Source organism: Hirundo rustica, chromosome 10 (genome assembly GCF_015227805.2).
Source record: "Hirundo rustica isolate bHirRus1 chromosome 10, bHirRus1.pri.v3, whole genome shotgun sequence".
Taxonomy (NCBI): Eukaryota; Metazoa; Chordata; class Aves; order Passeriformes; family Hirundinidae; genus Hirundo; species Hirundo rustica.
Window position 1 is genome coordinate 20,176,213 of NC_053459.1, and position 23,939 is coordinate 20,200,151.

General features: G+C 37.0%; 1 protein-coding gene across 8 annotated transcripts in view; it reads right to left on the minus strand.

Moving 5' to 3' along the window:
- NAALADL2 (N-acetylated alpha-linked acidic dipeptidase like 2) overlaps positions 1 to 23,939 on the minus strand; it is a 430,994-nt gene that overhangs the window by 92,530 nt on the left and 314,525 nt on the right. For all 8 annotated transcript variants that reach the window (XM_040074855.2, XM_040074854.2, XM_058422010.1 and 5 more), the window contains 2 exons: positions 11,023 to 11,166; positions 2,639 to 2,731 (listed from right to left, as the gene is read on the minus strand). In XM_040074855.2, the coding sequence (XP_039930789.1) occupies positions 2,639 to 2,731; positions 11,023 to 11,166 (237 nt within the window). The remainder of the gene's footprint in view (positions 1 to 2,638; positions 2,732 to 11,022; positions 11,167 to 23,939) is intronic.

The window sequence follows — 23,939 nt, forward strand, 5'->3', positions numbered from 1 at the left end:
TTTGAACGTGTTGTTTAACAAGGAATCAGAAATGCTATACAAAGAGAGGATCTGTTATGTACCTATAACACAATATTTTAAATCAGCTGCTTGGGGGTGTGTAGATATGGGAACAAGACTTTCTTTCTAAAAACAGATATGCCAAGTGTCAATCTAGACTTACATAATAATTTCATGTAACAAAGTGAAATATAAATCACATAATTTGGCAACTTGTGCATTGCACCATGAAAGACTTAATTATAGGCTGCACTGACAATGCAAAAACATAGGATCTTCAACTCATTCAATGACAGGAATTAGGAACCAAAATGAATGGCCTTACACACCTCTAGGTCATTAAAGGAAGTGCCAGTAGCACACAGGGATCAGACAGGATCAATGCTTGCCTGGATAATAATTTCTGTTTAGCCTGTGAACAGATGATGTGAGAGGAGCGAGACTTTATTAAAATAATGCAGGATATTTTGATGGAGAAGGAGCCACAAGCATCAACTTACTGCTGGAGATGCCAGCTGAATGAGCAGGGGCAAAACATAACAGCTGGTGCCCCCTTTGAAATTCTTCATCTTTGCACATCTCTCCCTCAAACAGAGGCAATACCCTAAAGCAAATGACTACAGGAAAAGCATAGGAGGAAGGATGGTCATGCTTGCAGAGGCAGCAGCTGTCCTTTCTCAGAATCACATGGCAAAAAAAAGAAAAAAAAAGAGAAAGAACTAGAGATAGAGAAAAAAAATATCGATCAGATACCTTTGAAGATGGTAAGATAGGATGGTGTTCAGGTTAGTGATGGGCTGGACAACAGGGATTTATGATTAAAAAGAGTCTCTTTATCCTGTCTTTTCTTGTTAAACATCCCATCTGAAGATGGATAACATGTCCAATAGAGATGTAAGATCAGTGTTACGTTTTTCTGGTTTTAAAATGCTACCAACTATCACATTTCATCCGCTCCTAAATATTTTAACATTTTAGTTACACTTCAGATGCTCGTTCTTACTTCCTCAGATCTAATGCCAGCCAAGGTCACCATTACAGAGATGTGCTTGTCTATATGTCTGTGTCAGGTGGATTTTAAGCAAAAAGAAATAAATTCCACCCTTGGTGATGCCCCGCGCTCTTTCATTAAGCACTAAAGATAAATTTTGCCTTCTTTCTGCACTTCTGTGAACATAAAGGTGAATATTTAATGTATATGAAATGAGCAAAACCCCATCAAAAATGACAGAGAATCAATGCCATGAAAATAGCAAGATTCAAAGCAGCTGAGGAGGAAGGAGTGCAGTGTCAAACAGGAAGGGCAGAGAAAGAAACAAAGGTTTAACACTGATTCTGTACAAAATATTACAGTGCATTAGACATTTAACTTGTGCCTCTACTAGGGGACAGTTGTTATGGCTCTTGTTGAGTCAGACATCCATGGGACAAACTGCTGCCATCTGGGCACTGCTACTGACTTATTTACATATCCTTAGATTCCTAAAGTTCAGCGTATACTGGCAAACCTCCAAAAAGTAGTTTCTGATTAAAAAGGTCATAATAAGATGAAAGGTTCAGGTACAGAAAAGATAGAGGGCCCCTTAAACAGAAAATGAAGCACGTTTTTAAATATTTTTCTTGCCTCTGTTTCACAATTCAGAAGACAAAACGTCTAAACATGGCAGTTTCTGCCTTTCCAACTCCATGACAGCTATTTACAAAACATTAATAACAGCAGACTGCTAACTTCAAGTTCTTGAAGAAAATTAAATCCTTCATAGAAATTAAATTCGTTTTGCTAATTGTTTCCTCTGTTGCTTTAAACAAACAAATAGTCTGGTGAGAAATACACAGTTCTGCATGCACAAAACTAAGTCGTTATTTCACTAACAGGAATAAAATTTTCTTCACCTTCTTCATTCCATTACTTAAAATATGAAATGACTGGCCCACCTCCTAAGGGACTGTAAATAAATTTCTATTCTTTCTTCATAACCTAATAAAGGAGTATTAAGGCAAGCATGATGATGTTTTGATCATCTGCTCATCAGGAATTGTTTACACTATTTAAGAAACCAGCAACAGCATTCATTCACGCTGCAGAAACCCTTCACCTTTTGGGTAAATTCACTACCAAAATAATCTCAAAATGGTCCTATGATATCCTGATTATGAGATTATTTGTGTACAGCATCAAAGGACAGAGGGGGGCTGTGATTTATGTCCCAGTTGCACTTAGAGCCTTATTGCTTAACCATCAGACATATAGAACAGTAATTATTATTCATAGAATTGTATAAAACCAGCTTAAGGCATAATTGAGACACAAAATAAGGTTGCAGCAAATGTTAAAACCATATTAAAATTAAAACCATAACACAGTTACTTGGTACAAACTACTGATACTCTCGGTGGTCCATCTGCAACACGTGCTGCTTGTGTAAAAATATGCTTTTTGTAACTACAATATCCCCTTCAGCTCATTCTCTGTTTAGCCCCCATGCTGTCTTGTCATAAATCACAAAATGAGTACAAAAAAGTCTTGCTCTTTCCTCTGTATTAGTGAATTGTCTGGAAAAATAGGATCCTGATCCCAGCTATGACTCCCACCCATCGTGAAACAAATAATCAATACAAATGACAAAGGGATTCCTACCAGGAAATACAGCTCCTTTTAGGTATCCAATGACATTAGAAATTGTCTTGTAAGTTGTGACAGACTGAATGTTCAGGCTGATTGTTTTTTTACCTGTTAAAAGATGAAAAAAAGAGAAAATGTTGAACTTAGTTACCCAGCCAAGAAACATACAAGCTGAAGATATAAATTCCACATACATTAAAAAAATTAAAAATAAGAAGGTTAAAAAACCCCAGACCTGAATAGGAACCACAGATTAAAACATGAAATATGACATTATTTTCTTAGCCCCATTTTAGCAGCACGTTTCAAAGATGGAATCTCAAAAGAGATCTCAGCTCCTAGAGTTAAAAGATCACTGAATTCACTCAAAAAATGCTGCCAGAATACAACAAAAAAAAATTTAAAAGAGCAGGATTTACATAACTCTGTGATAACAAAATTTGCCTTAATCTTTCTAGGTTTTTCTCACCTAATCCTTTACCTAGGTCAATCTATCAATAACATTCACAAAATTATACCTGGTTTATATTACATTTTCTTCTGGAGAAAAGCCCCTGTGTTAAATCAGATGGGAACAGTCAGACCTCCCCACAGCTTTGCCAGCAGAGCCTTTGGGGATGCTCTCGTGAACGTATGCCAACAGGAGCCAGGGTTTTTGGGTTAGCTGGCACCAGATGAGGAAATGGGGCAAATACAAAGGCAGAACAATTTCAAAAGCTGCTAAAATGTAAGGAGCTTGCCAGTACTGCCATGCCAGTTGAGACAGTAGCACAGAACAAAGCCAGAGTAGAGCGAATATCTGAGTTTAAAGAGATTAAAAGAAGGTGGGACACAGCAACAACCCGAGTTCCTGCAATTTGTGACAGTGGAAACCAAGCAACCAACCATGGGGAGCTGCTGACACCTTCCAAATGTTTCATTTGCATGATAACAGACTGTGTTAATATCAAGCTGGTCTGAAAGGTCATAACTTCTATCTGAGAGAAATGAAAATGTCTTTAACTGTTTGAACTTAAAAAATAGCAGTTGTGTGACAAGAATCAGTGCCTGACCCCAGACCTGCAGGGAGATTCTCCTCCACCCATGAATGCTCCACCAAAATTAAAATATTCCACAGATGATTCTGCTCTCTGTGTCCCAGGCTATTATCCCACCGTGGATCTATTAGTAACAGTTTCTGCCCAGGCTTTGTTTCCTGGAATGCACAGAATATGGGAGAGGGCAGTTTACTGCAACGTGTGAAACAAAACCAACACATCACTACTGTCCTTCAGTAATAATTTCGTAAATTTACTTTAAAATTTTCTAAAAATAAAATACAATATATTTTAATTCACTAGTCTTTACTGGTATTTAAACAAAGCAAGCCAACTGCTAGCGGTTGCTTAAAAAAAATAATTAGCAATAGTTATTCTATTTTTTTATTGAGAAAAAACCTCTTCTGTTATCAACAGATGTGTCTCCTCTATGACAATTCTGGCTTTGATTGAACGAAGCAGTAAGAAAAATGCAAGCCAAGCAGTTAATTAAAAATAAACCCTGGCACATGACTTTGAAACAATCAATCACAGCATGTTAATGTTTTGATTTGTCACGTAATCAACTTTGCTCTTCTGATGTAAGTCACTGTAAGATTTTTTAATGCCATGTAAATGAATCATGTTTGTTCAATAAATCCACAGATATTATTTTAGAATTAGAAAAAAAAAAATTAAAAAATAGTCCAAAGGATTCCAAAAGAGTCTTTTAAAACAAGTGAAAACAGCTCAAGCCATCTATGTTGATTAAGCAGCTTAAATTTCATCTAACCTATGCAAGTTACTTCTTGCTGCTATTTCTCACCTACAACCACCCTAGAGCAAATTTATTCTTCTTAAAAAAAAAGAGATTTTAAAGTCAAAACTGATTTCCTTTCCTTTTCCTACAATACTTTAGATGTTTGTTCCTTTAGGCCCCTTCTCAGACAAAAAGAAGATAAATCCTTTTGAAGACAACTGACTTCACTGTTTTTCTTTAATCAACATCAGCTATCCAGTCTCCAACTGACAATAAAGACACAGAAAATTAACTCCTGGCAATACCCATATTCTAAAATCAGATACTTGAGCTAATAGTCATGTAACTCAGTAGTCAGCTTAAGTGACTTAGGCTTAAATGCTTAGAACACCAGATGAAAAGGCTGAAACCACTCTTTGGAGTATAGAGCAGAAGCAAAATTTAATCCCCTCTAAACAGTTCTGACAACAAACCTCTTGCCCTAATGCTGTATTTTAAGGATCTTGACAACTTTCTCCTTTTTTTAATTTTTTTTTCTTCCCCCTACATTCTCTGGAAGGCTATGAGGCGACTTTACCTTAACATTACTCAGGATACATTCTCTTTATGTACGCTAAAAGCTGCTTCTGGAATAGAAGAGCGCAAACATATTTACTGTTATTTTTTAAATTTATTTCTTTCCTGATTTGGAATTTTTAAATGATCTCATACCAAACGACTACCTTCTCCTGTCACATTTACATAGTTATTTTGAGAAATCCACAGCTATTTTCCTTCTCATTTAACTGACAATTTTAGTACTTCAGATGTGAAAAACCTTCTATTTGCAGTAATTATGTTAAAAGAACATCAGTTAGGCTTGTTTGCTTGTTTCTTTTTTTTTTTTTTTTTTCTTTTTGCTTTTAACTTTGTCCCAAGCTCATGCATAGAGGAGTATGAGCTTGAGCCTCATGTTCAAACACATTGGTTAAACGTTTGCTTGAATCCTAATCATGCTAAACACCTATCATAAGATAGTTTTCTGAACATCTCAGTATTGGATTTTATAAAGCATCTTTAGGGACTCATGTTTAAAAATTGGGCTCATTTGACAACATTTTTGCTAATCATTGACAAAAAATTCTCTACCTGCAAACTTAACTGCAGTATAGAAAACTCAAGTATTACCTGAATTCAAGGTTTTCAGCAGAATAACTCCTGGATCATAAAACACAAAGTTATTTCAGTAGACTGCTATACATTAAATAACTTAAAGTAATGCAGTAATGCAGTTTTTGAGACACTTCCTGTTGAAATCAACATCTGAATAAATATGAATCTGTCTGAAATCCCAACTGAACTGGAGAATTCAAACATCATCAAACATCCATGCTCATGTGACTTAGGGGACACTAATTCAGCTGAAGTAATCAGCATAAAACTGCACTTGACAATACAATTCATGTCGATTTGAGTGGGAAACCTTATTTACTATGCATTTTATGACAGTTTTCAAGTTCGAACTCAGAACTTTAAGTGAAGAAATATAATCATCACACGCATCACAGCAGGACTCACAAAAAACACTACATGCAACATGGTATACACAGAAAAGTGAATAAATATAAAATAGTATATACTTAATCATGTAAATAATCTCAGAAAAATATTGTGTGGTACTATAAAATTACATATGCAAAAACCAATACTGAATCTATGCAATGTACAGTATTGTTGAGGCATAAAACTATTTGTACAGGAACATGTCAGAACTCCTAGACAGATGTCCTTGCAACGAAAAGCCTTCACTTTTTTTTTTGTGTATAAACAATACATGATCTAAATTGGATATCCCTAAAATTCTTCCCTAATTTCTACTTGATTAATCAACTATGTTGCCTACTGACAACTTACTCTCCTTTTTGAACCAATATTCATAGATCTTCGCGTCTCCAAGCCTAATCTTAGTATTAAGAGCTAATGAACAAACTCCTTGGTATCTGAACATCTTTTTTGACCTACAATGAGGAATCCAGAAATAAAACTCTTCAGATGAAGAGTTTTTGAAATAAGAAATACCTAGAATAAAGTCCTTTAAGGAGGCTCTAAACTAGGATGGCCTAATGTGATACAGAATAAATGTGTCACAGTCAACTTCAAAGAGAGCTGAAAACGCTTCAGATGGTATAGCTGAATTTCACAACCTCACACTACTTTCACTCTTTACCTGCTTTATAGCAATCAAAAGCAAAGCATCACACAGGATAACACTGGCACAGGACAGAATTCTGAAAATATATCTTTATAACAATTTTACAATTCTTTACAATATCTTTACAACAAGTTTACAATTCTGGTAGATAAACTCTCAAGGCTTCAGGTGGGAGTAAAGGGAAGATACATAAAAAATGCTTCATTCTTTGAATGAACTGTTTAAAAAAAGAAGAGAATTTAAAGTGATCATGAAAAAAAATCTGAGAGGATTGGTATAAATGTCTGTAAGTTTTCATATACAGGATGTCTGAATTAGATCAGAGTTCCCTATTTAACTTGTTCCTCTTTCAAATGCCAGTAAGAGACATCTGCAGAACTTTGTTATATTTCTGCTGTTATGTACAATGACTCCAGATTTGGTAGATACAGTAACACGCACTGCCACACAATCTGCTGGCATCGTTCTCTATTTGCTTCCTTGGATTCATGTTTAGCATGTCCAAATACCCAGAAATTATGGTATTGTTTGCATATTGATATCATAGTGTGAGGTGGCCCAGCCGGAGTTTATTAAATATGGCAGTCTTTATTTTCTCTGACAGGTAGCAAACTACGAAGGAGAAACACATATAACATTATCACAAGGCTGTAGGTTAACAGGAGGAAATATATATCCTTTATCACTCCTTGCCCTTCCTCTGACTGAAAAGAAGACAGGCTTGATTTGCACTAGTGCAGCACTTGGCGGAGAATTTTATTTATCTTGGATGGGAATCGTATAACAAGGAAAGCAACAGACTCTTCCAATTATTCCTTGCGGATAATTAATGACTCAAATTTCACATGATCAGGGTTGACTATGAAGTCAGTATAATGATCATCTGACATGTGGAACTACATAAAATGTTCAAATGTCCTACATTTGATGTTCAAAGTCCTACAGAAATTTATTTTGTTGTGCTGCAAACCTTTTCTGTACCAGTCAGTTCTGGTTTTCTGTTCCACTCACCCATTTTGTCACAGGAGGTAGATTTGTTTGCAGCCTAAAACAGAGCTCTGCACTGCAGTCACTGTGATGATTCACTATTGATCAGTGACTGTATTTTGTAGACTAAAAAAAAGGTTACGAAAGATCAAAAGACTCTACCGAGAAAAGCGTTTTGATCTGAGTAATTTTACTGTCTGCAGCAGAATGCTGGGAGTCTTTGTATACCTGGCTCTATTACTCACACAGTGTTTGATATCATTCAAATTACTTAAACTATTCATGCTATGGCTTTATAATTTTAGAATCTGAAGTATAAAAAAATTACACCTATTGCACAGGAAAAGGGCATTAGGAGGAGGTAAGAAACTGGATGTTGAAGTGAGATCACTTGCATTACACTTCCTCCCAAGTGAGCTTGTTTTGCTCAGCCACACCAGGTCACACCAACTGACCATCGAGCCCTTATCTCCAGGACTGACCAGCAACAGAAATGTGGAGAAGAATGGAAGAGCAGGATGAGCCACAGAACAGGATGTCTCCAGACACCTGGAGACTGATCACTACTGAAATCCTGGGATCTTTGTCATCTTCTCTCTTCTCAGACATTAATCAGGTTGAGCATGAAAACCGACACTTAAAGCCAAAGGGAAAAATTACACACGTAACACTAATGTGTTTAAATACCAGAATTGCCATTCAAACCAAAATATATGGTCATTAGTGTCAAAAAACTCTTTGTAAATTAATTGCCCTTAGATAGATTTACATTAAATACTCAAGAGTGTAATTGAAAAGGGGTAATTTGTACATTACTGCAATCTCCCAAATAGTGGGAAACTTAACAGCAAAGGCAGTTCACTGTACACAGCAGGACTTTCTTCATTTATGTTTATAGGAGTGTTTTAGTTTTACAACACCCTTCACAATGTTCTAGCAAATATCCTGGTAAGATTTTACAAAAAAAAAGGAAGCTTCAAAAGTTTACAGTCCCTCTATAGAAGTTCACTCTGAAAATTCTTCTAATTGCCTGTCTTTGAGAAAAAGTTCATGGGAACACAGAATTTCAGATTGATGAGGATTAACAATAACATACCATACCAAACGAAAAGCAAATCTAATTACTGACTTCATCTAACACAAAATTAACAGCTTATTTCAGTTCCCTCTATTTGCTTTGTAGGTCCTGAGCACTCAATCTGTGAGGGATGTTTGCCTCCATCCTCCCACTCCCTCTTGTCACATTTTGTCTCTTGAAAACTGCAAGGCTAAGGGGAAAAAAAGCAGCAATGTGAGAAAACTATATATAAATGTTTAATCATTACTGATGAATCTGCTGTTCAGCTTTTTGAAACATAATGATGAGAGAATGATGATCATTTTATCCTAACAAATTTTAAGCCAACCAATCATCTGAATTGCTCATTCACCTCTTTTGACAGATAAGTGATGAGTCCTACGTCAGAAGTGAAATCTCTCTTAAGCTTCTTCAAATCAACAGGAAGACTGCAAATTCAACCTTCACTCTTCTCAAACGCATTGCTGTCCTCAGCATTATCTCCCCAGCTATTACTAGTCTTAAATACTTATGCACCATCTCTTATCATAAGACCAGTCTTTCATCTCTTACATTAAGGCTGCTACTGAACTCTTTGCTCCAGAACATCAGCAGCTTCACTATTCAAGGAAAAATATACCATAATAAATCACAGAATTATACAAGGCTTCTTCTTATAGTCCATATTTTCTCAGTAAATTTAGGCTTTTTAAAAAAATCCCCCATGGAGTACTGTGGTTCAGAAGCTTTACATGAAATCACACACAAGCTCTTGTGTTCACCCAGAGTAAACCAGCCATGGACTGGCTCTCACTAGACTGCTGGCTTGGAATATTCCTTCTTTTCAGAAATTCTCCTCTCACAGAATTCCTGTCTTCTCAGGGAAATAAAACAGACATGCCACACCTGTCACAGAAAAAGGAGAATAAGCTGCCCTTTAGGGTGATTCTGTCCTGCAGCCTCCAGACAAAGCTTTCCAAGAAACAGACACTGTGCAGCCTTTTATCTTTCTAAAATGAGTGTCATTTTCCAGCCCAAATTCAGGCTTTGCTCCAGGCATTTCAGCTGTTGAAAATTCCTTCAATACTAACTAGCTTCATGCATCCTACCTGGAATGGTTAAGCACTTGTTCCTTCCAAAATGTCCTTTCCCCCTTTTCCACTGGTTGTGGGGACAATAACTTTTAAAATTAAAAGTTCATTTTTTAAATATCTATTCAGCCATGCATGGAGAACAATTGTCCTGCCTAACCACAACAGCTTAAGCCATGAAGCATGAGGTCTTCTGCCTTCCTTTTTAGTATGCATAACTACAAATGCTAACATAAATCATAAAATTAATCAACCTTTTTAATGACTTGTTGTACTGTACTCCTATTCCACAGTATCTTTCCAAAAGCAATAAACAAGGGATACAGCACATGATAGTACATTGGTTGCCCTTAAAATTTGTTTTTACTGTTATCATCACTGTGTGTAGCACGGGATACAGTGGCTAAATTAATTTGCCTCCTCCTTTCCAAGTTTACAGTTTCAAAGCAATTTATTTAAAAGGGCATTATAACGAAATTATAACCATTTTTTCCTGGTGAAAGGTGGACAGGTACAAAACAAAACTGAAGGCTATTTACTGAAGAATTATTGTTTAAACATGCACCTCATCTAGAATGTTCCCTGGCAGATGTTCCTTCGCTGAAACACTGTGCAGTATCTTTTCTGCAAGAACGGTGTTACTTTTTTTTCCCTCCTATATCAGCAATCAGTGTTTTCAAGCAATAATCTGTGTGACTTTGCTAATGGCATTATTTCTAGGGAGATACTACGAATGCATTCATCTGGCTCTACTCAAGGTATTTTGATCTAATCATGATGCCTGTTTCCCTGGTAAAACTCAGAGAAAAAGCCGCCTGAAGCTTCAGGTAACAATACACTGTTTATTCTATAGAATAGACAACTTAAGAAAGACAGAGACACATTTAGAATTTAAGTATTATTATTCCAGAAACAGGAAAAAAAGCCCCACGGAATAACATAGCTATTACTGATGCCTTGATGTTAAAATTATTAGGAGTACAGCGAGGCCTAAACCAATCATACTGCAGCACTAACAAAGCCTCCCTAGTGATGGCATCCACACAGAGGAGGTTCCAAGTCAATATTAATAATTGGTGCTAAATGCCTTCTATTTTTTTTTTTTTTTTTTTAACCATAACTTCCATCTATCAGATTTAAGGAGCATAATTTTTAGACTGTTCATAGCCCCTCCTAGAAAGCATCTAAGCAAAACACACCCATAACCAGCTAAACCTCCTGGTTGTACAGTTGTAGAAAGGGGATTTGGAGTCCGTGAGGAACGTTCCGTGGGTGAGGTGTATTTGAAGAGCATTACCTGCAGCTGGTACTTGGAGGGGTGTACACCTGTCTTTTTGGGCAGTGTCCTCAGGAAGGGAAAGAAGTTTTCTGGCAAGCACTGCAGAAATTGGTTGTACCAACAGTGTTGTGAGGTTCGGTCGATGTTGCCTGTAGCTTCCATCTTAAACAACAGAAAGGGAAGAGCAATGAAAAATTAGATTTCCCTCCTTCATAAAACGAACACAAAAATGGAAATCTCTACCACACAGCTTAAAGCAACTGATTTAGATAAGCAGCTCCTGTTTTGTGCTTACAATAATGAAAAAAAAAAAAAAAAAAAAGGCAAAAAGAAAGAAAAAAGCAAGCTTCTTCAAGAACATGTACTACAAAATTACATGTACATATTATTATATCTGGGCAATCATTCCACAAGAAAGAAACTGTTAAAAGTCCAAGCAGATATTAGAGTGTGAACTAGACACAACAAACTAAATTGGTGTGTAGTTAAAGGAATCATTGAAAAACAGAAGTACTGATGGGCAAAAATTTCAAAATCAAGTAAAACTGAAGAGCTGAAGGAGGTCTGGAATAAGAAGGTACTAAACAGAGACATTGAGTGGAGAAAGGTATGGATCAGAAAGCATCAGAATACTTCATTTGTAGTTGAAACATCTTAAACCGACATAGTGCAAACCTCTCAATATCAGCAGTTTCATGCAAATATTAAAATCTCCCTCAAACTGAAAAAATTGAGTTTCCATACCCATGCCTGTGTAACATTTGATCATGGAAAGGTTTCAATGAGACAATGAGATATTTTGGGAGACCAACTACAGAACTGGGATGGGGGGAGAGAGCCTAACTTCGTACACAGAAATGCCCTGAAACACCTCAGAAATAAACCCTGCTTTTGTCAGCTATTTCAGCTGGCCTAATAGGGGGATCATCTCCTCCCATGGAAAGCAGGAACACTTTTGGCAGACGAAAAGCCCACCATGGGAAAGGAGGGGAGGTCGACAGCCGGTGGCAGGACACGGCTCTAGCACAACCTGCAGCACCCTCGAAGCCTTACAATGCCCCTGCAGAATGAATCATGTGCAAACCTGCCAGAAGAGGTTCAGAACACAAGGCCTCTCCCCGAGACCTCTGTGAAACAAACACCACGTTTCCTGTCAGCACCGAGTTCTTTACCTCCCAAAAGCATCCTTTAAATCCCGTGTGACTGCAGGCACAAAGGGAGGAAGCTATCAGCAATCAGCAGCACGTTTCAAATAAATTTCTATAAAACCACTACCAGGACTGTTGTTACTGAACCACAGTATAAAGAAAAAAGATTATAGACATATCCTCAACTTTTCTTTTGTTCTAGAAACTCTTTTATAGTATACCTTTAATCCTAATGTAAAAATTGACCAAAGCTGTATCATTTCATAATGGAAAACCAAAAGATTTTTTTGACCTTTAATACTCAGTGGCAAGGTGATCAATGTTCCATTTGAAAGAATCAGACAAATTTTTAGGCGGAAAGGTACAGCTGGCTCAAAATATAATTTAAAAAAAAAAAAAAGCTTTCTCTCATCAAAGTTGATCTGAGATTCATGGCAAAATCAGTTTGGTCATCCTTTGAGTTTGTTTCTGCAATCAAAAAGAATCCTAAAAAGTCCAACAGAGAAGTGCAATTGAGACGTTATTTTCTGTCCAGTGTTTGTCAATCTGTAATTCAAGACTGAATTACACGGGCAATGAAGCTCAAACTGTTTCAGATGAGAAAAATCTGTCCTTTCTCCAGTTACTCACAACTTGGGCTTCACACCTGAATAACCTGTGAAAGATACACTTTCAAGAACAACTTACAGGAGAAACCCCTCCATATTTAAGAATGAATTATCTCACAATAGAAGATGGAGTTTGAAGTACGGGAGAAAAAGGGGCAAAAAAAGATCGATAGGCAGATTTAAGTTATCTGGGCAGATTTATCTGGAAGAAAAACCGTCTAATAGGAGGAATTCATAAAGACTTGCCTAGGCAGGTGATAAACTCTCTTAAAGTGAAATCTTTTTAGAGAAAAGCGTAAGCAAACATCTGTCAGGAATGACGCAGATATAGCTGATGCCCTCCCTGAGGGAAGGTGCTACATTAGTTGACTTCTTGACATCTTTTCCAAACCTAATTTCTATAAAGTTCTCTAGTAACTAAACTTGATGGAAATATTAACAGGGAAAAAAAAACCTCACTGTTGGGATTAATGTTAAAAAATGCTTAAAAAAAAAAAAAAAAAAAGAGTTCCTTTCCCTCTGCCAGGCATTTATTAATTGCCATTTGTTAAGGAGGTGAGGAGAGCAATGTGCATCATGACCAGATTTCAAAAGTGACCAACCTCTCCAGCGCACATTTAAAAACCTGGAGATTTCCAGGGCTGCTAGTTAAAGCCTACTAATTCAGGTTTAAAATACTCATGGGCTTTGGTGCTGTAGTGACAGTGAAACAGTGCAGTGTAACTTCATAAAGAAACCAACACATTGAAAGAACTTGGGGATTTTTGCTGGCACTTTCTCTGCTGGATGCCAAACCCTTTGGAACACAGAGCGCTTTCAGGATCTGTGGGAACAACAAATGCTTCAAGGATAATTTAAATTTGACATTTTGCTTGTAATGAAATTTAGTTTTATAGCATGAAACTCTTCCAAGAAGCAGAATTCCTTCTTCTCTGCAAGTCTAACAATGTAATCATGCCAGGCCTAGAACCACTATTAATTTCAGAAAGTCCCCGGAGAGCTTACTGTAAAGCGAGAAGAAAAATACACTAATCAATTACTAAGTTAATTTTAGGAGCACAGAAAGAGGCAAACTTTATAAAGTTTCTGCACAGAAAGCAAGGCCTGAATTTCTACTTCTGCAGTGTTCTATGTGTTTTATGTTTTCTTTTTCAATGCAAGCATAAACCTTGAGCATCACTTCGCACCGTGCTCAGACTGGGACACACTCCTGCAACCCAGCATTTCACAGCGCTCCATCGCTTCACCTCCTGGTACTGACAACATGCCCTGAGATTTCTGAATTTGATAGTGATACTCGTGCACCATACCCCCCTCAGTTCCGAGCAGAAGTACAATTTTATCATCATTTCGGTGACTTTTTTGAAGACTGAAAAATCAGAGCGTTAGTCACAATGTCATACTTCTCTAGCCCAAAAATACTGCTTCACCCACAGCTTCCTCAGTATTATGCAAATAGTCTTTTATTTGCAATTCTCTAGGAAGTTTTGTGTTCATATGAATCAACTTTCTGTTCATGTTTGTTTAAATTTCAGCTTCAAGGGAGATTGGACAGAACACTGTATTTCATCATTAGATGTTTATTCAAGGCACCTTCTGCCAGGATCAGATAGAACAAAAAGTTAACAACTAAAACTGCCTAAAAGGTCTGCTGACAGAATTCATCAAAAAAATTCCTTCTATCACCTAAAACACTGTTTTAATGATGTTTCCCCAAAAATACAGACAAAAAAAAAAAAAAAATAGTCTGACTGAACACCGAGCCATAATTGTACGTACCCAGGTCTTTGACTTTCTGCTGCATTAATAATACAGCAGTATTAGTTTTGAAATATCTGAAGTGAATGGCTCATTAATTTTTCACCTTAAGCTTAATAGAAATTTGACAAACAGCTCCATGCTGAAAATAGACACTCCAAGCAGGACTCCAGAGCACGTGATGGGAATAAATTGGAGCATAAAAGACAGAATAGTGCGCGTTTGGTCAAATAAGATGGTTCTGTCACTCCATTGCCTGAAGTGAGCAGTTAGTGCAATGCATTCCTGTGGAAGAGGCATTCTTACATTTGTTCATTCCCAGTGCACATTCTGCACTGTCCTCTGTCAGCACTTGATCTTGCATCAAGCATGACAAACCCAAGGACGTATAAACTGACATGTCACAGCCATTTCTGTTACTCGTGCTTTGAACGTGTACACAGCTTCCCCCCACCTTTGCTGGTACCATTCAACAGCTGTTGGCTCCCACTGGTTGTCCTGCAGCCAGCCACAATGATCTGTTTATATTTCTCTGAAAAATCAGGTTATCTGTGGTTTTTCTGGCTTTTATCTCACCGAAGATAGAAGCTGAAAGGAGCAGTGCAGCAACAGGAAGGCTCTGGGTAAAGAAACTCACACCACGACTAATCACCATGATTTTGCTATGCAGCAGTTATTTGATTTAATCTTTGGCTGCAGCAGTTTACAATACTGTCCCCATGTCCATTTTTTACTCTTCTAACTCAAAAAACCAGCCTTCAATTAAGCCTACACATCCCACTTAACCTCTGCTAGAAAATGCACTTACCTGCTACACCTCACAAAGTCACTGACATTTTTTGCCTTCCTAAATTTTCCCTTTGAACAAAGAAACTCATTCTAGCTGTTATTTCTTGCTGAAAGTGGATACAGCCAGAATACTGACCCAGAAAAACTGGCGCTGTTCTGCCAGCAGTTATGAACAGGAAATTCTGGGAAAGCACTCCCCAACTGCTCACCAAAGTCACATAAAGGTTTTTCTGTGTATTAAGTAGTCAAACAGAGACTTCTTCCCTTAACAATAATAGTGCTGAACACTCCAAGATGTTTAAAATGGAAGTAAGAATGGATTTTATTAATGGCAAGGAGAAGACCGTAACTTCAGACTTTCAAATATCAGCAAGGAAAAAGAAAAAAAAAAAAACAAACAAACAAAAACTGGCACAGAAAAAAGTTCCCCAAGGGGAGCAGAACCCGGGGCAGGTGCCTGCAGAGTAGAATTGGTAACAAGGAGTTTCCTGCTATGTCTTTATTCAGTTCTCTATGAATTATCCACTAAAATTGCAATGTGGAACATATGCCAGTTTTGAAGTGCTTTGCCTCACTAGCCACTGGTGGAAATATGGAAGAGAGGAAGAGAAAAACATTTACTTCTCTCTCGATTAAAAAAAAAAAATTAAAAAAACAAACTTTGAAATTCTGCAACCAGGGATTTTAACAACACAAGAAAGGCTTTTCAAAGCACCTTTTCAGGCAATGGAGCATGAGGTGATGAATCACAACAGCACTGTGTGGCAGCTTGCATTTCAGGATGCAGGGCCACAAATGGACAGGGGATGCTCAAAACTATGTAGTGATTGGAGATGTGGGTGAGGAACACGGTTGTGCCTGTGAAAGGTTTATGCACATTTAGAGAAAACACAGAACTGAAAGGCAATGAGCATCACCTGGAAGAGAAACAAGCCACTGAGAGTTCTCAGAAAGGATCTAAAAAAGATTTTTCAGTTTTGTCTTAGCATTGCTGATAGTTAAAAAAAATTCTTTAAAAACACTTAAAAAAAAAATCACATTCTCATGACTTTAGGAGCTAACAAAAAGTTTTAAAGAAACTTGAAGACACCTATACCACCTGTGATAAACTCCCCAAATAATTATAATAATAATGCATCCATTGATACATAGAAAAAACCCAGAAACCTACAGAAATACTGGTTTGCTTTACAGAGTATATTCAGTGTATTCTGTTTACACAACATTTTGCCAATGGAGTGGATGCAAATCTGTGTATGCATTACTCAAGACTGTCTCTTTAAACAGATTTCTGTCATCCTTAAAAAATAAACCAAAATATTCTATAGTTAAAACAGAAAAAACCCAAACCCTCCACAGCTTGCTGTCATCTTTTTCCCTCCCTCATAAGAAAAGTTGCTTAACCACCCTGAAAGACCAAAAAAAATCACTCCCCTCTCTCTCACTGCAAATCACTCTTGTCTTAATGCCTACTTAATGTACTTTAAAAATACTGTCACTCTTGTTTCTTTTTCAGCTACACAGAATAAAAAGCAGCGCATGTATTGTGTAACAGCAAAACTGCTTTGACACACTGATGCAAAACCATCTCATTAATTTCCCTTCTCCTTTCTGAGAACATTTGATAAAACAGCAAGAATAAAAAGAAAACCAAACAACTTTTCACAATACCCTCACCATTTTGAATCCCCCTTTCCACTTAGCTCATTGTAGTGGCTGATAATTAAAATGACATAGAAGTGGTCAAAATAGAGCGACACTATGTAACATTTCCACACCAACTGACACGAAGTAGAATTTTTCTTTTTTTAAGTATCCTGCAATTGTGTAACCACTAAGTCGTAAAAAGGAAAGAGCAGTTCTACATATCACAAATAGCTAAAACATATTTTTATGTTCGACTAACAACGGAATGCAACAGGGGAGAAAGCATAAGACAATTCTCAGGTTTTCCTGCGTTAGCAAATGCCTCTCTCACTACTGAACTGAAAGAAACTCTCTACCAATAGACAGCAGGGTTGGCCACGTGAAAAACAAAAATTTGCACAAGATTTTAACAGTGGTGGTAGATATTTAAAAGGGTTGACAGAAGTCTTATGGGTTACAAGAGAAAAAAGAAATACCTCTCAATGCTTTTAAAATAAGCTTATTTAAAAAAAAAATCCAATAATCATAACTTTAGGTTTTTGCACAACTTATTGTTTGCCATCCATAGTGAATTCAAACCAGCATATTCAATACTTCAGTTATTTAATTTTGGATTTTATTTGAGGTATTCTTAACAGCAGAACATCTGCTTAGTACCTTCTACTGTTGTTAAATTCAAGATCATAGGTATGACCCACTGTAAGGGGGGGTGTGTGGAAATAATCAATGGTGAAAAGACTGGAAACACTCAGAACCATCAGCCATGTAAAAATCTGACCACAAACTGCTGCAACCACTTTATCCAAGTCCTAATTTGGATAATAATTTGATATCTCTTACTTTCCTAAAATATGCAGAGGTATTAATCCAATGGAGTTCAGCAGAACTACTTGAAGCAATTGCTCAGATGTTCAGAATAAGGGCATAATCCAAATTATTGAGTACCAGATACATATTTGGACTTTATTTTTTTTTATCTTTATCTTAGGGAAAACTGCTTCAGGAATCCTATACCTGCAAGCCTGTGTGTGAAATATACCTATTTGTCGCTCCCAGAAAACACATTTCCAGACTCTTAGCTATAGGATGTTCTTGAACTGAAACCTGGAGGGGAGGTCCAGTGTGTTTGTGTGTGTCTGTGCAGGAGGGAACACAAATCAAACAGATGAACTAAGCTTGGCAGAGGTGGATTTTAAAACTGATATATTACAGAACATTTTCAATTCCAGTGCCAAGCACATTATGGAATTTGTTATCAGTTCCAATGGGAAATAATGAAAAAAAAAATCTCTCCATCCTGATACAGGCAGCCAAGCAGGACCATGGAGTCACAGCAGAGAAGAGGGCACACAGCACCTCCTGCATGAATTATGTCTTCTATTAATTACTTCAAGAAATAAGGAACTCCTGGCACATTAACAGGGTGGTCTTGGAGCCTCATGAACTAAACCCTGGTGATGGCCTCCACAGACAGAACAAACAACAAATGTGGAAATGAGACTCTGATACAGATTTCCTTTCCTCCAGTGATGATGGAGACTAAATATAGTAAAATAAACATCTTGCTTTATGCAAAATAGGTTTGCAGCTGCCAGAACACACATCAGGTAACATCTACCATCCTTGTTCTGATTATGAACAAGCACAGATTCCTGTTTACTCACAATAATGAGATTTATTGTTATTAAAAATAATAAAAGCCCTACAGCACTGTGCAAGGAACGGAATGGAGATAGAAAATCTGTAAGAAAACACTGAAAGTGACAGCTTTAGGATGACAATTATTTTGTTTATAGCATGCAGTGAACATTACACTGACTCACAATCACATGCTGCCTGTACATATTTGGAGGACGACATGAAATAAAATTGCCTATGTTATCTGTAGTACAGGATGCTTTTCTTACAGTGATAGACATCTCTGATGCATTCCACCAGATTTGTTTGAAACCACTGAAAGCCACATTTTGGCTTCACCACAGTTTAATTGTGCCAGCACAGTTGTTTCAGGAGCCATATTATGAACCAGATCAGCAGAGTTTAAAAATCAGTGGTCTTAAATAAATGAGCAGAGTGAGAGGTTAGCTGGGATGAGGATATGGAAGGCATGGCTGGAATTCTTCCAATCCAACCAAAAGCCTTCTATTCCCAAGCCACAATTCCATGTCCTCTAGGACCCAAAGTCATTCAATGACACTTAGGTATGCACATCAATTCAAAAGCTTCTTAGAGATTTAAAAAAATAATTTTTCTCTAGGTTGTTTCTTTAAGAATTATAGCATACTTCAAGAAAACCATTTAAAAAAAGAAAGCCTCTAATATTCTAGCTGAAAATGATAAATAATTAATATGCATCTGCTGTTTTAGCAGTTTAAAAAAGCTGCAGTGTTAATTTTACTTGCATGATATTAATGTCAAAAAATTTGTAAAAGAAGATAAATCTACTAATAATGCATGTCTAGCAATGCAAAATATGTTAATAACATTTAGCTTTGTTTTGGTGGAGCATGCAATTGGAACTGCAGTGATGCTAATTTTCCCATTAAATCCTGACTATATGTATCAAAGGCGTGGAAGAAATTTTTAAAAAAATTACTCTCTATCTGCTTTTATCTTGTTCTAAAGGGCTTTCAGCCAATCAAAAGAATACAGAGAAGAATCAGTGGTTTTAAAAAGCCAGATTTCAATGGGAGTGTTCCAAGCCCTCAATTCATCTTTATTAATCTTTTGCACTCAAGATCAGATAAAGCAGATAGATGTGGTCGTGTACCAGTGATAATTTGATTAAAATTACTGAAGAAAAAGAAATATCCTGGTAAATCAATCTCAAATGACAGTTTTCTGAAATGAAGATACAGGTGTGCACAAGACCCCTATTAATCCTGTTGATAGTATAGAGAGGAGAAAGAGCTCTGCTCAGAAATTCCTCAAATTCTGAATCTATGGAAATCCTTGTAACACATATTGGTTTATTTCTTGGATTACAGAACAGAGGCAAACAAACCATAATCTATTTGCAGCGCTCCTCAGAGATATAAACACTGGCATTTAATTTACTTAATAACTTGCTCATGTATTTGCAATGTTTTATTATGTTCATGCTGACTCGTGCTACTGCTGGATTCAGCTTCAGAAGGCGATTACAAACACCCAGGAGAACTGGATTTTATTTTGTGCACAACAGCACATTTTCTGTGAGTATTCATTCCAAACTCCAAATGGAGTCCTTGGCCCTAAATGATTTCTGAACCACTTCCTGTAAGGAGCTTTGCATCCTCAAACGAGCTTGTGTAACCTGAGATGAGCATGAAAAATTAATAGTTTTTTTCAAATAACAGAGGTGAGGAGCTGGTTAATGTTTAGGTTAAACTCACTGAAATTCAAGGACAATTTGAGTCAGGAAGATCAAAAGCAAAGAAAATTTCTAAGAAAAGAGAAAATAAGGCAACATCTGAAAAAAATAATTCTGTGTTGAAGAAAGGCAGAGCAGCAGCATCATTTCAGAATATTGCATTTCAGGCCATATTTTAAAGTACAAATCAGTGATAAACATATATTACTACACATATTTTTAAAATATGTTACTTAGGATTATTTTTCAAATTAAATAATAAAAACAAGATTTCCACAAACAGTGGATATTATTGCAAATTATAGTTAGAAAAATTCAGCAGAAGATAAGTATATTGTAATTTTAACTGTTACTTCAAAGTAATTTTTAAAAGTGTTGGCAAGGTTTTTTTCTGGGGGAAATAAATAATTTTTGTTAACATATATTCATATAAAAAATAATGTAGGAGGAACCTGTTCGTAGTATTTGGGATCTCAGGTTTTTAAACAGAGAATGACCTGCAAAAGACCAAATGCCGTAACAGAATAAAAAACTTGGAAAGACAAAGAAGAGAAAATAGTGCTATAACAATGAAAAATGAACATGGAAAACAATAGGAACTTTACGGACCAAACCCAAAATATTTTAAAATAGGCATCATGTTCTAAATTTTTCTGTTTCTACATGTATTGCTTTGCAGAAATATTGCATTTTAGAAGCAAGATATTAGCAGGGACGTTCCACAGATTTCCCCCATTCCCTAGGCAGGCCCAAAGCGTTGTTTATAATGAACCCAAATGTGTTACCCTGACTCATTCGAAGTCCCTTCCCCTTTTAAGAGGAATAAAAACGCCAGACTCTCTACAGCTCCCTCAAAGAATATTCCCTTCCTAGCTCAGGTCTTGCCACAGGATTCGAAGGACACTGATCCATCCTTTGTTCCTTCCCACAGTGTTAAACGTGCAGAGCTCACTCAGGTCACAGCCGAAGCAGGAAATCCATTCCTGACTTTTTTTCCTATTTCTACAAAGAGCATAGGTCAGAAGAATCCCAAAAGAGCGGTGGAGGAGAAATCAATGGTTTCATTTTGACCGTTACCCTGAAGTGTAATGGAATTTAAATGATACCCAGAACAACATAAAATTTACAAGGACAGAAATGCCTATGCAAATCTTGCTCTTCATAACAACTGCGCCTTAGCTAAACCACTGAACACAACTCTCATTTTCTTTGTTGTTATAAAAGGCATCACTGCTGAAATACAATAAGTACTAGAAAAGAACTTGCAGCAAGTAAATTGTTTTCACATTTGAAACTGCAGAGGACCTGGCTGTTCTTTAAAAACATGCAGGTCCATGGAAGAGAAATAAATCAAACTATGTGCAAAAAACTCTGCCAAGAAGAAGACCTGCTTATTCTAAAGGTTAGTACCAAGCACAACATTCCTTGCTTCATTTATTCATCAAAGTTACAGATATTTGCAGTGGTGGTATCTTGACAGCTTCATAAATGTGGACAGTTCTAATGAACATCCTGCCTTTCCACAGCTTACTATTAAAATTTATTCTCTTCTGACATCTCCAAGGACTACCTCTGTCTCTGAAGAATGGGACCTCAAGGTTTCAAAGATCCACAGCATCCACATCTATCAAGAAGACTTGTGACATGCGTGAAGTTAGATGTACAGAACTGTCAAAATATTAGGGACTCATAATTTGTGTGTGTGTCTGGTTATTATGGTAAAATCATCTCATACAGGCTTCTGTTTCAGTAATTAGCTGGACATCGGGAGGAATTGCTTCACTGGAAGGGACTTCCCATGGGGAAGGTGGGGTCACCATCCCTGGAAGTGTCCAGGAATTGGCTGGACATGGCGTTCAGTGCCCTGTTTATTTGACAGGGTGGTGAATGGTCATGGTGAGTGGTCAAAGGTTGGACTCCATGATCCTGGAGGTCTCTTCAAGCCTAACTGGTCCCGTGACTCTGTGAACTAAGTCAGAGTGATGGCACAGACCCTACACAGACTATTATGGCCTGCAGGCACAGGGATGTGCTCACACACATGCACACCACACCCTGTGTCACAAGAACCACAGAAATCTCAGCTGCCAGTGACATGTTTCTGGAGAGCACAGCCTGGGCACATCAATCTTACCTGTCAGCAGAGTTCTCATGTGCTATTGCTTCAACATAAACCTCAACAAGATTTTTTTGCAATGAGAAAGGCACAGCATCATCCTCCTACATCACTTAATCATTACTGGAAAGTTCATTCAGCACTTGTGTCAAAAGATGTTTGAGAATCTAGCCCTCAGTGTTGTCTCTGTTCTGACTGTATTTACTGTCACAATTCAGTTCCATGGGGTTTTTTGCCTGAAGTTACTCAAAGACACAAAAAGCTGGTGAGCCACCACCACAGCTCCACTGTAGGTAGTAGATGCTTGCAATTCCATCATGTTGATAGGTAAAAGCCCCAGGAAATACACAGAAATATGTTCCACTGAAGAAACACAAATAAAAAGAACACGTGGTCTGTTTCAACAACATGAGTTAAAGAAGTTATTTTCATAAAAGGAATGTGTCACAAGTAATCATCACTTCCATTTCCTTCTCAGTACTGGTAGATATAAATAGATGCCACATTTGTAAATTCAATTGGCACTGTTTTGCTGAAGTGACAGATGATTCATGTTGTGATTGCCTCTACACCATGTAGCACCATTCTTTATTGTCACAGGTACTGTACTTCATGCAAGACTGCAAACTAGCATTTGCAGCTTTATAATAAATTATTTCCTGTCAATAGTGATGTAAGAAAGTTGCAATTTGCCCTCAAGTATCTGTTTGCTGCTCAAAAACAAATATTTAAAGCCCCTCAAAGATCAAATATGATTTTCCCGTGCAGTCAACACTTCATTCCCAAACCTGGTGCATAAGGACACTTCAGTCAGAGAGACAGAAGTGGCTCTGCGGTTGAGCTGTCCATCACTGCTCATTATAAGGCAAAAATTCAAGTACCCCTTTACACAATTTCAGGCTACCAATTTCACTCCCTGGAGTTCAACTGCAGTAAACAAGTCTAATATTTAAGTAATAACAGACCGGAGGGCAAAAGTACTATTTTAGGCTGTAAATAGAGTTGATATTTTCTACTGTGCTTTTACTTCATTTGTGGCTTTTGCACAAAGAGCAATACAATAATTATGTGGAAAAGGTATTTAATGCTGTGAAACAAGCCAGAATTTACTACATGAAAAAGCATGAGGTATTGCTTTGCTACAACTCTGAATTAAAATTAAATTTTCTTCAATTTCAGTTTAATCTGGTTAAGCAATTCAGAGTCCTGATTATCTCTAAAAATGAACTGAAATTGCAGCTCAGAATGAAGCATGGAGAGGGAACTTGAAAGATATTCCATTACTTTCTTGACAGTCACCAGTGCTCAAGTGAAGCCAGTGGCTAAGATAAATACATTTAAATTAGGAGACACATATATGTATAAAGGACTGATGCTTGCACTGATTTGATAGAAAACATACAAATGAAGGAAACCACTTCTTTTAAAAAAACCAGTCCCTTGAGTCATTTCTCACAAAAAATCCAACCCTACTTATGAGTAAGAGTTGAAAAAGTGGCACTGACTCTTGGAAAGTG